Below are 17,276 nucleotides of genomic sequence, written 5' to 3'. Positions count from 1 at the left end.
TGATTGATCACAGATAATCAGAACAGTACTGTCCCTACATAGGAGTTTTAGAAAGTTGGGTTTTGTACTTCAGGCAAAAAAAACTAGCTCCAGATGAGCACATTCAGCATTGGGAAGCTTTATTATTCAACCTAGGCTGTCTTGTTTTCAAATTTAGAAGCTTAAAAATAAAATTCTAAGTTGCCAGTGAAATAGACCTTCAAGTTATTTTAATGTTTCTTCCCCCAGAAGAACTTGTAATTTAAGCATCCATAGAGACATTAAGTCTTCCCTCTAGGTTCACAGGACGTGCCAACTTCTTACAGAAGGGATTTTCCTTGATTAGAGAAAGCTCCTTAGGAGGATCTTTTTAAGCGTAAGTTATTAGGCATAGCCAATCCCCACCCCCAGGATTTTGCCTTAATAGTTGGTGAAAAGCAGAGTGAATGGGGTGTTTTGTAAATGAGAAAATTGAGCTGCTGTCCAGGGTTCCTGCTTGCTGATAACGTGTATTCCAAGTCAGCACTTTTCTCACGAAGTTCTCATTTTGTTTGTTCTCTAGACAGTAACACAGAAAAACACCACTGCTCAACAGGAAACTTGAATAATTTATGATTTGGGTCAAGTTTCTCAAAAAGTGCAGAAGAAGAGCAAGTACACTTTTTGTTTTGATTATTCTTTTAAGAGCTCAAAATGGTACCTGCTTTGGTGAATACAGAAGCAGTTACATGGGTTTCATTCTTTGGGACAAAGGTAGGAAACTGTAGGATACTAACTAGAAGCATTAAATTCAAATACACTTCCTCTATCTTTAGATTTGAAGCTATAGATGACCCATGGTCTACATTAAACATGTGGATAAATTCTGTTATTAAAAAGTATTTTTAAGGATATTTCAGCTATCACTGTTAGTTCAAGCAACCATCAAAATTCCCCCACTCTGCGTGCATATCAATTTTTAAAACAGTAAAAGGAAACATGTTCTTCACAGATAATAATGTCAAAAGTTAAACAGTTTCAAATTAAAACTAGATTAAATAATCAGTGCTTCCTACTTACCTGCATGGGGTTTACTATGTACTATTTTCATGAGAGCTATCACAGGATCACAGACCCACTTGGAACTGTACATGTAGCAGGTCATCATTTACTCTTGTGTATTTAGATGTATGTGGAGAACCTGTATCCGTTAGTGGCAGTTATTTATTGTAATAAATAAATTTATTCATATAAGTAAATATATATAGGAAGAACAAGCAATATTACTGCATATGGGCCTTCAACCCCAATCAATTACTCTTCCTGCTGCTTGTATCTGTCCAATGGCTAACTTCTAACGTGCATATTTTTACAGTATGTAAATTCTTAAATAGCTTCTCTTGTTTAGATTGTATGCATCATTATATCTGACATTCTTGTAACTACTGTGTGTTTGATAAGGTTCCTACAAGAAACTCTGCTTTTCAAAGACAAAAATATCACGCTGAGAGGGGTGACTTATTGTATCCCACTAAGTGGGTGGTCATTCTATCTATAGGATCTTTAAAACAGAAATATTTCAATGTATGACAAAACCCACAAAAAAATAAAAAATAAAAAAATAAATTTTTTAAAAAAAGGAAAATAAAATGAGAAAAAAAAAAAAACAGAAATATTTTTAACGAACTAAGGTGAATAAAAGTGCAATAGAAAACTGTCAAAGCGGGGCCGGGCGGGAAGGACGGCGCGGCGGACTGGTGGCTCGGGGTGGCGGGCGACATGTTCCGGGCACCGGACAGCGAGGGTGGCCGTGCCGGCCCCAGGGCCGCAAAGCCTCCGGGAGGAGAGCCAGGCGATCGTCCAGAGGAAGCCACACCTCCACGCAGGCCGGACAGGATGGCTTCTAATATTTTTGGACCAACCGAAGCACCTCAGAACATACCCAAGAGGACCAACCCCCCTGGGGGAAAAGGAAGCGGTATATTTGACGAATCGGGGCCTGTGCAGACTCGACCGCGTCTGAACCCACCGGGGGGCAAGACCAGTGACATTTTCGGGTCCCCCGTCGCTGCTGCCTCACCCACAGCACACCCAAACAAACCCAAGGACCACATGCTCCTGTGTGAGGGAGAGGACACACCAGACCTCAGAGCCAGTGCCTCACCCAGACAAGAGCCGGGCGAGCCCAGCGGCCCGAGAGAAGCAGCCCGCGTCCAGGAGCCGGCGCCCACCGTCGACAGCCACGAACCCCGGCTGGGTCCCCGGCCTCGCTCCCACAACAAAGTCCTGAACCCGCCTGGAGGCAAGTCCAGCATCTCCTTCTACTAAGAGGCCTGCCGCGTCCCATAGCCAGACAAGAAACTCCAGAGATAGGATTTCAAATAGTGTAGTTCCTTTAGCCTGAAGGAGCAGGGTGGGGAGAGGGTCTCTCCGGTGGACACCTGAGGCTACTACCCACTTCACGGCCGTCTCAAGATGAGGACCCACCTTCTGGACTCCAAGGGAGGAGATGGGGCCCTGGTGTGAGAGGAGCTCCCGGGTGGGTGGGAGGGGAGTGGGGCCAGGCTAGGTGCCCCCGAGAAGTGGGGTCTCACGTCCTCGGTGTGTTTGCTAATTGGGTATCTAGGAATCACTAACATAGTAGCAGAGCTTAAAACCTTTGAGAGAAAACCAAAACCACAGGTCCGCTGCTGTGGGACAGAGGAGCCATTCCAGGGACTTGTTCGGCCCCACTGTTTCTCACCTCCATTCCAGAGATTTTCTTGAAACGTCTTGGTTGCTTTTCCTCAGCAGCTGTCAACAGAAAACCAAAATGCTGTGTTCCGTCATATGCTTTATGGAGAGATCTTGCACCCTGCTTCTGCCCTCTCAAACCTCGGCCAGGTCTTAACATAGGAATCTCTGCTTTTTGTCCACGAGAGACTGGTTTAGACTCGACTTTACAGGCAGTCTTGCTTGTGAGTTGTTCCTTTTATCCTCATCAGCCTTAAGTCTGGGCCTTTACTCCTCACCAGTGATGTGGACTGCTCCCTTCACCAGCGACACTTCCTGTCGGCAAGACCACTACCTTCTACAGGACTTTAAAACTACCCAGACATATCCAGGTACTGGTGTTGTTTAAACTGTTTCTGTGTCCTCCTTTATATTCCTGCTGACAGTGGGAAGCATAGATGCCTGAGAACCCTGGGTTCTTAGGTTTGGCTTCTTTGGTAATAGCTCAAGACCTGTTCTCAAGTGCCAGCTTTACTTCAGTAACTGTTGACTCTAGTCTTTCTGACACCTTTCTAGAAAAAAGTCTGTCGCTCAGGTACACCAAAGAGGAGGGAGAGTTTTCTTAGGGCACCCTTTCTAAAGCTTTGCAGAACCTCTGGGCCACATTCAGTTTCCAGACAAGACGAAGAGACCTTAGGCCAGGAGATTAAATAGTTTGGCAGTACATTCTCAACTGGCTCATTCCATGGTATTTGCCAGCAGAGATACCAGACTGGCAAGAGTCGTGAGTCTGTCAGATGGAAGTTTCTCCCATTGCGCCTCTAAAGGGCTACAGTGTCAGTACCTATACTACAGTCACGGGAGACCAACAGTTTGTCGGGGGGAACTATGGGTACGAGTGCCCACTAAGTTCATACAGGTGCTAGAAACATCTTCATCACTACAGTGTGGCCACGCGTGTAGTGGCCTGAACACTCCAGTGCCTGTGGGAGCTCCCCGCCAGGCTCCACACCCTCCACCAGCACTGGGGGTCTGCACGGTGCTTGCCAACCAAAGACCCGCTCCTGTCCACCTGCTGACTTTGGAGCTGAGAGACTTATTCCATGTGATTCTCTCAAGCGCCTCCTGTCTCCCTCCAGCCTTTAAGTGGTCGTTTATAAGAAAGTTGTCTGGAATTCAGAGCATTTTTCCCCCATTAAAAATGGACATAACTGGTGATTAGCTATTAAGCTCAAACACACTGACTTACACAAGTTACAATGAGATGTTCCAAAAGTAGGCGTGAACTATTTATAACCGTTTTGTTGTGTTCTTTAACATACAAGAAAACGATTTGTGGATTCCATATTGGATGGTCAAGAAGACCCTGACATGCTGCTGGCCCTCAGGACTTCGGCCTTACTGTCAGCTGCACGAGGGGAAGAGCTTTTTAAATCGGTCCCCTGGTGGGGACTTTGGGGCAGAGCTGGGAACCAAGGCTGAGTGGGGGTTGGGGGAGGAGATCACCACCAGGGCAGAGCCCAACACAGCAGGACCGTGTTGCCTTACTCTCGTCCTGTTTCCCTCTTCCTTTCCTTCCTTGGGGCCATGGGCCTGGGTTGAGGGACCTGGGATGGTCTGGTCATGGGAGGAGCCGCAGAAAACTTTGCTCCTTTGAAACTGATGGGAGAGGCCATTTGTATTTGGAAAATGCTCTGTACATTGGGGATTGCCTATGTTTGGGAGGTTCATTAACTCTCTGCATCCTTTTCTCAGCCTCCAAGCTACATTGAGAAATTACTGGTCTGTGTTTTTATTAAGCCTTCAAACTTTTTTTACATGCATTTAGTGCCAACTTTTTTGTAAAGCTGTCATTGGAAACAACAAACCTGTGCTCACGTCACAATGTAACCTTGAGAGGAGCCTATTATTTTTACAAGGCAGGAGTGGGTGTAGCTTTTGAATTAAACTTAGCAATCATGTAAAAAAAAAAAAAAAAAAAAAAAAAAAAAAAAAAAAAAAAAAAAAAAGAAAAAAAAAAAAAAAAAAAGAAAACTGTCAAAAAGAATATATAGGGCTTCCCTGGTGGCCTGGTGGTTAAGACTCTGGGCTTCCACTGCAAGGGGCACAGGTTTGATCCCTGGTCAGGGAAGTTCCACATGCTACGTGGTGTGGCCAAAAAAAAAAAAAAAGAATATATAGTGGAATTTTCAGAAGGAAAGCTGAGTTGAGGCCAAGAGAAATTTTGGAAAAGTTTCCTGGATTTGGTATTGGGACAGGCTTCCTAAGGAAGGGTGAGATGACTGGAGCACCTTGGTGAGGTATGTGGGAAGCTCATCTAAGAGAAGCAGAGAGCACAGAGGTGGGAGCAGCCAAGGGCAGCTGTGAGAGGTCCACTTTGGTGGACCAGAAAGCATGGGGGAGTCAGTAACTCAGTCATGGAAATCCTTAAACGTACCTTATTAATCTAAACTCCAAACTTTACCAAAAAGATGAAGGATATGCCATTTCTCTAGTGGAGGAGAATAATGGAATATAAGTCTATATGATTCAAAATAATGGGACATGCTGTTATATTTGTTTGGTCTTCAAAAATCTTGGAGATGGGACTTCCCTGATAGCCCCGTGGTTATGAATCTGCCTGCCATGTAGGAGACACGGGTTGGATCCCTGATCTAGGTAGATCCCATATGCCACAGAGCAACCAAGCCCATGTGCCACAACTACTGAGCCTGTGCTCTAGAGCCCGGGAAACGCAACTACTGAGCCCCTGTGCTGCAACTGCTGAAGCCTGAGTGCCTTCGAGCCTGTGCTCCGCAACAAGAGAAACCACTACAATGAGAAGCCCTCGCACGGCAACTAGAGAGTAGCCCCTGATCACTGCAACTAGAGAAAAGCCCACTCGAAGCAACGAAGACCCAGCACTGCTACAAAAAAAAAAAAAAAAAAAGAAAGAATCCGTCTTTCAATGCAGGGTACACAGGTTTGATCCCTGGTCAGGGAACTAAGATCCCACAAGCCTCAAGCCACAACTGGAGAGCCCACACACCACAAGGAAGACCCAGCCCAGCCAAGAAAAAAAGAATCTTGGAGGACAATGATGCATACTTTTTTTGGTACGTTATTGTACAGGTTTAAAAATACTAAAGTACTTATTACTTCATATTTGAAAACACTACCATGGCAAATTCAGTCACAATATTGGTAACAATACTTCTGCTTTATAAAGAAGTGTGAGAGTGATACTCCTTTACTGCAACAAAGCCATAGTCCTAGTTCTTGGTCTTTGCTATGGAGTTCCATGATTCACCTTTAAGAGTAGTTTCACAGTACTTTTTGAGAAAAATTGAAATATGAGTAAATTTAGGGAAGAAAACAACACTGTCATTTAAAAGAAGCTCGATATTGACATATGAAAATGAGTTTCTACTCTAATAGTTCTAATATTCCCAGTGTTAAAGGTAAGTAGCCATTTAGGTTTACCATTCAAAAAGAGATCACGGGAATTCAAAGGAATTTTGGCAGATGCCTCTGAAAATGGAGAAGACAATGTAAAACTAAAGGGAATTTAAAATAGACTTTAATCTGCTTAAAATGGATTAACAGTGGCCAGATTTACCCTAAGGACTGAATTTAAGAAAAAGGACAAAATACATGAAACAAAAAAATTTAAGACATTGAACATCAGACAACAAAAGATAATGATCCCCAAAGAAGCAGGAAAAAATAAGGAGAGCCCCATGATTGCCCAACTTATGGCCCTTAGAGAGGTTTTAAGCTATGTTGCCTGGAGAGGCAGTGGGGAGGCTGGTGGTCTCTCTGAATTAAGCAGAGCTAGGAGCCTGGGAAAACTACCATAACAAGAGTTTTGAAGAAGAGAATGTTACACAGGAAGAGACCCTGAAGAGGATGCTTTGAATATTTAGCAGAGTGCTGCTTAAGTACTGCCTAAGCGCGAAGAAACTCTCCAAGGATAGGGAAAGAGTTATCCAAAATATTATAGAGAACAGTGCCTCACAGGGCAAACAGCCCCAAGACAGTGCTTGTTCCCCAAAGTCAAAGCAGAAAAATGTTATAATTCAGAGGACATTGGGTAATGTACTAAGAAGGGTCTTACCCCTGTAGGAAGGAATTAATCCTAGACTAAATTCAGTTCTGCTTCTGCTGAAGAAATCTTAAAATGAAGCCCAGAAGTGCTCAGACTCTTTCCAGTTAGCTTAATCACATCCCAGAACAAAGCTCAAAAATATTTATAGGGATACAAAAATATTCATCAACCTATGAGGTAAATTCACAATGTCTAGCATTCAGTAAAAAATAACCAGATATGCATAGAAGCAGGAAAATACAACCCATCTTGACGAGAAAAATCAATGAACCAAAACTGACTCCAAAATAACACAGATGATGGAATGAATAGCAAGAACTTTAAAACAATAATTCTGACTGTATTCCATATGTTCAAGAAGTGAGAAAACAGATTGAAAATGCTAAGTAGAGATATAGAAGACCCAAATCAAACTTCTAGAGATAAAAATTACAATAACTGAGTTGAAAACATACCAGATGACCATTGCAGTAGATGAGACATTTCAGAAGAAAATATTAGTAAGCTGAGAGAAAATGATGTCTCTACTTTTTAATGTGCTGTCTAGGTTTGTCATAGCTTTCCTTCCAAGGAGCAAGCATCTTTTAATTTCATGGCTTCAGTCACCATCTGCGGTGATTTTGGAGCCCAAGAAAATAAAATCTGTCACTGCTTCCACTGTTTCCCCTTCTATTTGCCATAAAGTGATGGCACCAGATGCCATGATCTTAGTTTTTTGAATGCTGAGTTTTAAGTCAACTTTTCCACTCTCTTCTTTCACCCCATGGACTATAGCATGCCAGGCTTCCCTGTCCTTCACCATCTCCTGGAACTTGCTCAAACTCATGTCCTTTGAGTCAGTGATGCCACTCAAACATCTCATCCTCTGTTGTCCCCTTCTCCTCCCGCCTTCAATCATTACTAGCATCAGGGTTATTTCCAGTGAATTAGTTCTTCGCATTAGGTGGCCAAAGAATTGGAGTTTCAGCTTCAGCATCAGTTCTTCCAATGAATATTCAGGACTGATTCCCTAGGATGGACTGGTTTGATCTCCTTGCAGTCCAAGGGACTCTCAAGAGTCTTCTCCAACCCTACAGTTCAAAAGCGTCAATTCTTCAGCACTCAACTTTCTTTATAGTCCAACTCTCACATCCATACATGATTATGGGAAAAACCACAGCTTTGACTAGATGGACCTTTGTTGGCAAAGTAATATCTCTGAGTTTGAATCATTTCAACAAGTTCTCTGAGGTGTCAGGGCTGTCCTGCTTGTCTGGCACCTGGCCCTGGGATGATTAGGGCAGGCAGGTAATAGGTCTGGTTGTGAGAGCTGATCAAGTAGGTAGTTGGAGTGTCAACTCTGGATTGTTTGGCTTACATATGAGAGGAGTGCTTGCAGAAGAGTCCCATAATATCTCCAGGAGTTGACTAGCCCTGGGAAGGACATCCCTCCAGGGTCAGCACGGCCTCAAGCTATCAGAGGATCAAATACGGAAACTAGAAAATATAGTTATTACAGTAAGTAGTCTCTAGAAGTTTTTCTAAGCAAAGAAAGATGTTTTTTCCTAGAGTTTTCAGAAGGAACATAGCCCTATGGACCCCTTTTTGAATCTTTACCTCCATAAAAGGTAAGATAAGATAATACATTTGTGTAAGATAATGAATTTGTATCACTTTAATCTACTAAGTTTGTGATGATTGATTATAGCAGAACCTTACTCCCACATTCCAAAATCTATATCAAGTTTCCTACTGCTGCTATTACCTTAGGAAACTAAAAAAAAAAAAAAAATTAAAATGCAAGCAAGAAGAAAAAGTAAACCTTAATTTTGAAATAGAAAATAGGAAAAAAAGAGTAAAAATAATGTATTCAAAAGCTAGTTCTCTGAGAAAAGTCAGTAAAACTGAAAACTTCTGGGAGATTGAATAGAAAAAAAGAGAGAAAACAAAAATAACTAATATCAGTAATGAGAGAGGTGACATCAGACCAGATTCTGCAGATACTAAAAGGATAATTGGGGAATATTTTTACCACTTTTTTGCCAATAATTTTGACAATTAAGATGAAATGAACAAAGTCTTGGAAAAACACAAATGATCAAAGATCACTTAAGAAGAAACAGATAATTTGAGTAGGCCTATGTCTATAAAAGAATTTTAATTTCTAGTTAATAATTTTCCCACAAAGAAAACTTGAGGCACAGATGGCTTCACTTGTGAATTCTACAAAACGTTTGTAGAGAAAGTAACATCACTCCTACACAATCTCAGAAAATTCGAGGTGGTGATATCTTCTCATCCTATGAAGCCAGCATCTTTCCACTTACCATTGCTCTGATATTTCCAGCCAGTGCAAGAAGACACAGCTTTATTTCCAGATGACGTTTCCATCTCTGTAGAAGATTTTATGGAATCTATGCAAATAATGAAATATATCCATGACTCCACACTCTTGCCCCTTCTTCCTGTTAGCTGCCAACCACTACTCTCTTGACAATCAGCAAACAGGATAAAGAAGGAGAAAATGTTTTGTGTTGCCTACACAAACAGGGAAACACACTGTTCAGAGATATGGACAATCTTCCATATTCTGACCCTGTTCTCCTTAGATACTGAAATGTAAGGCAAAGAAAGGGAAGACTAAGTAAAGGAAACTTTTTGGAATTAGCTGACTACAATCAAAGGCAAAGTTCATTTAACTCAAAGACAAATATCTGAGGCACAGAACACTTATCACTAGAAGTTACCCCACAGTGAGTTTCTTGGGACCAGGTCCTTCTCGTCTTCTCATCATTTCCACCTTTGTTTTTCCTGTTCTTTCATCATAGACTGTGGTCTCTACACATAAAAGATGACTCCTTCTATTCTTCCTACCACTGATTAACAAACCAAAATGGATATCTAGCCAGTCAACTGTATTTTTACCACTCTACGCACTTGCCTCTATGCCATGCCCTAGCAATGTGTTCATTAGGCTATACTTCCTTGTAAAATTTGAGTCAAACACTTAAAACGAAAGACTGATTAATGAGATGTCCAGAGGGAGCTTTGAGAAACTCCAATACAATCCTGGAATTCTGGAAGCCCACACACATGTCCAGAGTCATGCACAAACCCAAGAAAGACTTGGAAAAGCCCCAATGTCTCACCTTTGATTGACCTCAAGACCCCGTGTAAACAAGAAGTGAAGGCCTAAGCAGAATTTTAAACTTCCAACTGGGGCATTTAAGGGATTCCCCAATGCACACATTGATCTCCCAGAAAATCCTGGGAGATTAATTGGTTCAAGACATTTAAGAAACTCTTTGCCCAAATATTAGCTGACCATTAGACTAACTAAGCAGAGGATTCTATGGCCACCCACACCAAAGAATACACACCTTAAAGAATCATTTCAGTTAAATCACTAAACAAAGAGTGACAATAATAAAGTCCAAGAAAAACAACTAACCACAAAGGAAAGGGGGTCTGATGACCAAAGTTACGGTGTTGTATTATTAAATTGTCCAGTTTTCAACAAATGTTAGATGACACACAAAAAACTGGGTGAACAGAGCCCACACATTGTAAGTGAAGTATCCAGTGGAAACTGTCATGAGAAGCCCCAGATGTTGGGCTTACTGGACAAAACTTTAAGTCAACTTTTAAAAACACATTCAAAGACTAAAGGAAACCACATCTGAAGAACTAAAGGAGATTGAGAACAATGTGTCACCAAATACAGAACATCAACAACATTTTTTAACACCAAGAAAAAGAACAAACAAAATTGCTGGACCTGAAATTATAACAATTGAAATGAAAATCTCATGATAGGATGCCAACAAATACTTTCAACAGCCAGAAGAAATGATCAGCAAGCATGAAGACAGGTTAATTGAGATTACCCAGTCTGAGAAATAAGAAAAAAAGAGAAATGAACAGAACCTAGAACTTGTGAGATAGCATCAGATATACCAACATGCATATAATGGGAGTTCCAAAAGAAAAGAAGGGAGAGGAAAGGAGAAGAAAGAATATTTGGAGAAAAATGACCAAAGCTTCTCAAATTGTGTAGAAAATGTATTAATGAACATATCCAGGAAACTAAAAAACTTCAAGTAAGATAAGAGATCCACATCTAGAAACATCATAATCAAACTGTCAAAAGACAAAGAGAGAATCTTTTTTTTCCTTTTCTTTAAATTTATTTATTTATATGGAGGCTAATTACTTTACAGTATTGTGGTGGTTTTTGCCATACATTCACATGAATCAGCCATGGGTATACATGTGTTCCCCATCCTGAACCCCCCTCCCACCCCTCTCCACATCCCATTTCTCAGGGTCATCCCAGTGCACCATCCCTGAGCACCCTGCCTCATGCATCGAACCTGGACTGGCGATCTATTTCACATATGATAATATACATATTTCAATGCTATTCTCTCAAATCATCCCACACTTACCTTCTCCCACAGAGTCCAAAAGTCTGTTCTTTACATCTGTGCAAAGAGAGAATCTTTAAAAACCCCAACATACTTATGAGAGGACTTCACTGGTGGTCCAGTGGTTAAGAATCTACCTACCAGTGCAGCGGACACTGATTCAGTCTCTGGTCCTGGAAGATTCCACATACTGCAGGGCAACTAAGCCCTGAGCCATAACTACAGAGCCTATGCTCTAGAGCCTGTGCTCTGTAATGAGAGAAGTCACCTCAATAACAAGTCTGAGCACTGCCGTTAGAGACTGGCCCCCTCTAGCCACAACCAGAGAAAGCCTGCATGTAGCAATGACCCAGTGCAGCCAACAAATGAATAAATAAATAAAAATAAAACTTTTGAGAGGCCACTAAAACCATTCTGAGCATTAAGTTTATAGCCATAAAAGCATATATTGAATTAAGAAGAAAGATTTCAAATCAGTAACATACACTATCACCTGAAGAAACTAGCAAAAGAACAACATACTAAACCCAAAGCAAGCATAAGAAAAGAAATGATAAAGACTAGAGCAGAAACACATGAAAGAATAGAAAATTGTTCTTAAAAGTTAATAAAATTGACAAAACTTTGGCTAGATTTACAAAGGAAAAAAGAGTAGAATTAAAATAACTAAAATCAGGAAAGAATGAGAAGACAGTACTACAGATAGTACAGAAATAAAAAGGCCTATAAGGGGATTCTATGAATAACTGTATGCCAGTTATGGTAGGCAGAATAATGGTTCCTTTCTCCCCAAATATGTCTTTTCTTAATCATTGGAATCCATGAATACATAATACTCCACAGCAAGGGATTTTTTAAATGTGACTAAGGTTGAGGTTTAAAGTGGGGAGACTATCCTGGGTCATGCATGTGGGCCAATTTAACCACATTAAGGCTTTAAATGGGGTGGACCTCTCCAGGTTGGAAGTGGAGAAACAGAGATATGGCAAAATGAAAAGGAAATGACCAAATATTGCTGGCTCTGAAGATGAAGAAAGAGGCATTTGAGTCAAGAAGTGCAGGAGGCCTCTGCAAGCTGGAAGAGGACGCTAGAGTCTCCCCTTCAACCTCCAGAAACTAATATAGCCCTGCTGACACCTTAATTATAGCCCAGTGAGACCTATGACAGTCTTCTAAACTACAAAATTATTAAATAATAAGTTTAATACATTTCTGTTGTTTTCATTTTTAAATTGGAATTGATTTATTTTGGCAACAATGGGAATCTAATACAGTAACAAATTAGATAGCCTAGATGAAATGGACAAATGCCTGGAAAGACACCAACTATCAAAATTGACTTAATAAGAATTAGAAAATCTGAATAGATTCATAAAATGTAAAGAGATTAATCTGGTAATAAAAACCATTCCCACAAAAGAAAAACCCAATCCTGGAGAGCTTTATTGGTAAATTCTTTCAGAGGTCCAAAAAATTAATAACACTCCTTCACAAAATTTTTCTAAAAATTGGAAGAGTACAGAATACTTCCTAACTCAACTTATGACCCACTGTCATCCCAAAACTAGGTAAAGACATCACAAAGAAAAGACAGCTGTATTTTAATATCCCTCGTGAATACAGTTGGGCTTCCCAGGTGGCGCTACTGGTAAAGAAACTGCCTGCCAACGCAGGAACTGCAAGAGACGCTGGTTCGACCCCTGGGTCGGGAAGATCCCTGGAGGAGGGCATGGCAACCCACTGCAGTATTCTTGCCTGAGAATCCCTATGGACAGAGGGGCCTGGCAGGCTACAGTTCATGGGGTCGCTAAGAGTCAGACACAACTGAAACGACAGCATGCATGCACAGTGGTGAATATAGATGCAACAATCTTTTGTGAAATATTAGCAACCTGAATCTAGCAATATGTAAAAAGGATTATGTGTCGTGATCAAATGGAATTTATCCCAGGAAGGCACAGTTGGTTCAACATACACAAGTAAATTATATTAGAAGGAAGAGACCCAGAATAGCAACACTATACAGGCAGACTTCTGTATCCATGCGTGGGTGCATGCATAGTCAAGAATAGATCCCAGATGTCTCTAACTCCAAAGTCCGCACATTTCCCATATGTGTTAGTTAGCTATTGCTACTACAATATTGTGTAATAAATATCGTCAATCGCAATGGTTTACAAATGCAAGCATTTTTTCCTTCATTATGATTCTATAGGTTGGCTCTTCTTTCAACTTCAGGTCAGCTGGTCTGACCTCAGTTGTTAGGCTGGCTTCAATTCTGCCCATGTGTTTTCGGTCTCCTTGGCTCAGTGACAATATGACACATGTTTTTCTCATGGTAGATCACTGGAGCACAAACCAAATTGCATAAGAACATTGAAGACCTCTGCTTGTATTACCTCTGGTTTTATTCCATTAGTGGAGCAAGTCACAAGGCTAAGCCATGAGTCAGGGAAACACACTTCCTATGCCACAGGGTCTCATGCAGAAGGAGGGATTAAAAACTTGGGAACAAATACCCAATCTACTGCCTCGGTGTGTCGTAGAGGCAGAGAGAGATAAGTGAGCTCCCGCAGATCAGTGAATTTGCCATGGGAGTCATCTCTGACTGGAAGAAAAAAGATCTTAAGTTAGTTTTGAGAGAATAACTTCAAAATTATGGGCCTTCTTTGTTATTTGTATGTGTTTGTGGGGTTCTATTTGTTCGCTTTAGTCTTTTTATGGATAAATACAGGGAAATGCACCAGATGGTCGGTGTGTAGAGATTCTTTGCTGCCCAAGTGTTTTCTTTGAGCAAGTGATGCTTTAGACAGTTTGCTGTTCACTTAATTTCCAGTCACAATGCATCAGGCCTTCATGGAAGATCTTCTTCCCTATTCTGGGTGGAATATTGTTGTCCTAATATATCAGCAATCAATGTCTGCTTGTCTTTAGAAATTTTGATGGGAGCAGTTTTTTAAACACTTAGCATTGTCGGACTCTTTAAATGGATCCACTGTGTCCTTTTTTTTTTTTTTTTGAAGTATAGTTGATTACAGTATTATGTTAGTTTCTGATGTACAGCAAAGTGATTCAGTTATACTTTTTTAAGATCATATTTCTTTATAGGTTATTACAAGATACTGAATATAATTCCCTGTGCTAAACAGTAAATTCTTATTACTTATCAGGTCTACTGTGTCTTGACTCATCAAAGTTCCGCTTATCTATTATCTTGTTATGAGAGATGAGGACTTGGATATCTGATTTCTTCCCCCCACCTTTTCCTCTCTCTCACTACCCCAACACATTAAACATCTTTTTGGTTAAATTGGTTTGTGGTGCTTTTGTACTTGTAGCCATTACATTCTATTCTCCATGAGTCATGTTATATATCATCCATTATTATGAAATTTTTTGTTCTTAGCTAATAATTTCCACATCTTTTTCATTTCTGTGCTTTTCTTTATCCTTATCTTATCTCAGTCTCCAGCTTCTTCAATGCAGTTGTCTACTCTGCATATAACCTGATCATTTGATTGAATTATCTGTGGGCTCTATTCTCTATTTCTGCACCGCCCCCTGCAATGCTCTTGCTCCTTGAATCTGCATTTGTCATCCTCTCAGCTGCTGCCAATCAGTGGTCCTGGGACTTGCCTTTAGGACTATCTTGGGATGCTCTTAACCACCATTTAAAATATATCACCTTCCCAAAGTCCCTAACTACCCCTTCACTTGATGGAAGAACTTGGTAGCCTTCTCAGTTTGAAAAGTCAAGTCCTTCCCTTCTGGAGAAATTCACATATATGATTCTTTGGTAAGTTTCTCCTACTGCCTCATTTTCTCAAATACCCATTAGGCAAATATCCATCAATCAAACCCAGACTTATCCACTCATTTTGTTTCCATGAATTCATTAGTTTTTATTTTACCTTCTCAAAGGCTCCATTATTGTCCAATGCTTCTTCTGAAGTCCTAATTTTCACTATCATATTTAATTACTTAGCATTTTCTTACTCTTTAATTTTTCTTTTCACAACGTCAGGTTGCTGTTTTATAGATTCAATATTGTGTCTTATATCCCTGAACATATTAATTGCAGATTTTTCTGAAGTTGTCTTTTACTGTCCACATTGTGATATTCATTCTGTGTTCCATTCTCTTTTCTGTTTTCTTTTTTGCTTTTGTGTTATAGGCTATTTTCAAATATCTGGTTATTCTTGTGAAGGAGATTAGAATACACCATCCCAAAATATGCCCTTTGACAGAAGAATTATTTTGAGCAAAAGGCAATTGAGAACCAACAGACTGAGGAAAAGTCCTCTATCCTCTCCTTTCTGCCAGAAGGCAGGATATAAATTTTCCTTTTGAAGATATTCCCCATCTCTTCTCCCATTATCACAACCAAGCAACCATTATCACTGGAGACAGAAAGCTGACCCTGATTTGGGCCTGCACAAACAAAACTTACTGAAATATTCCATCATTTCCATTAACTTTTCTGTATATCTACCATCCCACATTTTACCACCCCTAAAAGCCCACACCCCCTTTCCTTCATTTTGGCACTTCCATGGACCATTTATTGCCCTTTGTTAAGACGGTGTAAAAATTCCAAATTCAAACCACCTCTTTGAGTTACTCATCACTGAATTCTCCTGTGTGTATGCACATTGCATACAGGATCTTTAGTTGCAGCTTGTGGGACCTAGTTCCTCGATCCTTTGGCCCCCTGTGTTGGGAGAGCAGAGTCTTAGCCACTGGACCACCAGCAAAGTCTCTGACCCCATTTTTGATATTTGACTATTGATAGCATTCAAGCCCCACCCCTTTCCCTTCCCCTGTGTGGGGCCAAAGGAGACGTTCAAACCACATGAGCCTCTGCCCACATGTAGGAGCCTGCACCTGGGCTCCAAAACTAACCATAAGAACCCCAAGCCTATCTCACTTCTTTGCTTACTCAAGTCATTTTCTTTGTGCATTTTTCTACTTTCCCCCCTTTCTAGCAAAGTTTCATACTAATAATCAAACCATACAAAGGTGGGAACACTAGGAGGTAGAAACCATCAGGGATCATCTTGAGGTCTTATCACCACAACTGCATTTAAAAAATTGAATAGAAATATACAGTAACACTCAGAATGCATCACATGTGGTACGAGTATGTATTTTTAAATGAAAACTTTGCTAGTATTACAAACTTGTGGGTGTATGATAGAAAATGCCTTTCTTACTCATGGTCCAGAACAAAACAGGTTGATAGCCACTAACCTAGATCTTGCAAACATGGAAGATAAGACTTTAATTAAACAATACATGCACTCTGTTTGGTTTGCTCTCTGTTCTTTGAGCTCCCATGGCAACCAGAAAGAAAAGGTTCTCCCCACCATTGTCTTCATTTCTGCTATTGATCCAGTAGCCACCACAGTACTGTATTCTCAAAGAGCTTTTCCTCTATGGTTTTCTCATCAAATTTTTCTGTGAAACTTGACTCATGTTGCCAGTTGATGCATAGCTGGGAGCACCAGCTTGTTTGGTCCATTTTTTCCCTGCTCTCCCAGCTGCATAGGAAGCCTGCCACACCATATTCTCAAAGTTTCTGAATTTCTACTGCCTTCAAGTGTCCTGGGCTTCCCTGGTGGCTTCCCTGGAGGTAAAGAATCTGCCTGCAACGCAGGAGACCTGGGTTTGATCCCTGGGTCAGGAAGATCCCCTGGAGAAGGAAATGGCCCACTCCAGTATTCATGCTTAGAGAATTCCATGGACAGAGGAGACTGGTGGGCTACAATCTGTGGGGTCACAAAGAGTCAGACACAACTGAGCAACTAACACTTTCACTTTTTCACTTTCAGGTATCCCAACTCAAGAAGACTGAGGTTTGGCATTAGAGGTGTTCTCATTTATTCAAGCTGGAATTTCCATATCTGTTCTTAATTTCCTTGTTGTTTCTGAAGGTTTAAGAGAAAAGAGAGGTCTGTGAAGTCTTTGCCATCTTGAAGTCTTGCTTCCCTGAGGCAACTCTAATCTCTGAAATGGGTCCTAATGTCCCACCAGCACCCCCTGAATGATGCTGGCACCACTCCCAATGGGCACTAGGGCTGGCCACGGCCACCCGTGTCCTCTGCCTTCCCGGG

At 40.9% G+C, this 17,276-nt stretch overlaps 1 protein-coding gene across 1 annotated transcript; it reads left to right on the top strand.

Annotated features, from left to right (window-relative positions):
* Positions 1-1,710: 1,710 nt before the first annotated feature.
* Positions 1,711-4,658, top strand: LOC122710259 (jupiter microtubule associated homolog 2-like). Its single transcript, XM_043927934.1, has one exon. The coding sequence runs from the start codon at positions 1,738-1,740 to the stop codon at positions 2,284-2,286; it is 549 nt and encodes a 182-aa protein (XP_043783869.1). The 5' UTR covers positions 1,711-1,737; the 3' UTR covers positions 2,287-4,658.
* Positions 4,659-17,276: the final 12,618 nt, after the last annotated feature.

The sequence above is a fragment of the Cervus elaphus genome, chromosome 16 (genome assembly GCF_910594005.1).
Source record: "Cervus elaphus chromosome 16, mCerEla1.1, whole genome shotgun sequence".
NCBI lineage: Eukaryota > Metazoa > Chordata > Mammalia > Artiodactyla > Cervidae > Cervus > Cervus elaphus.
This window is presented reverse-complemented; position numbering and strand designations above follow the sequence as displayed.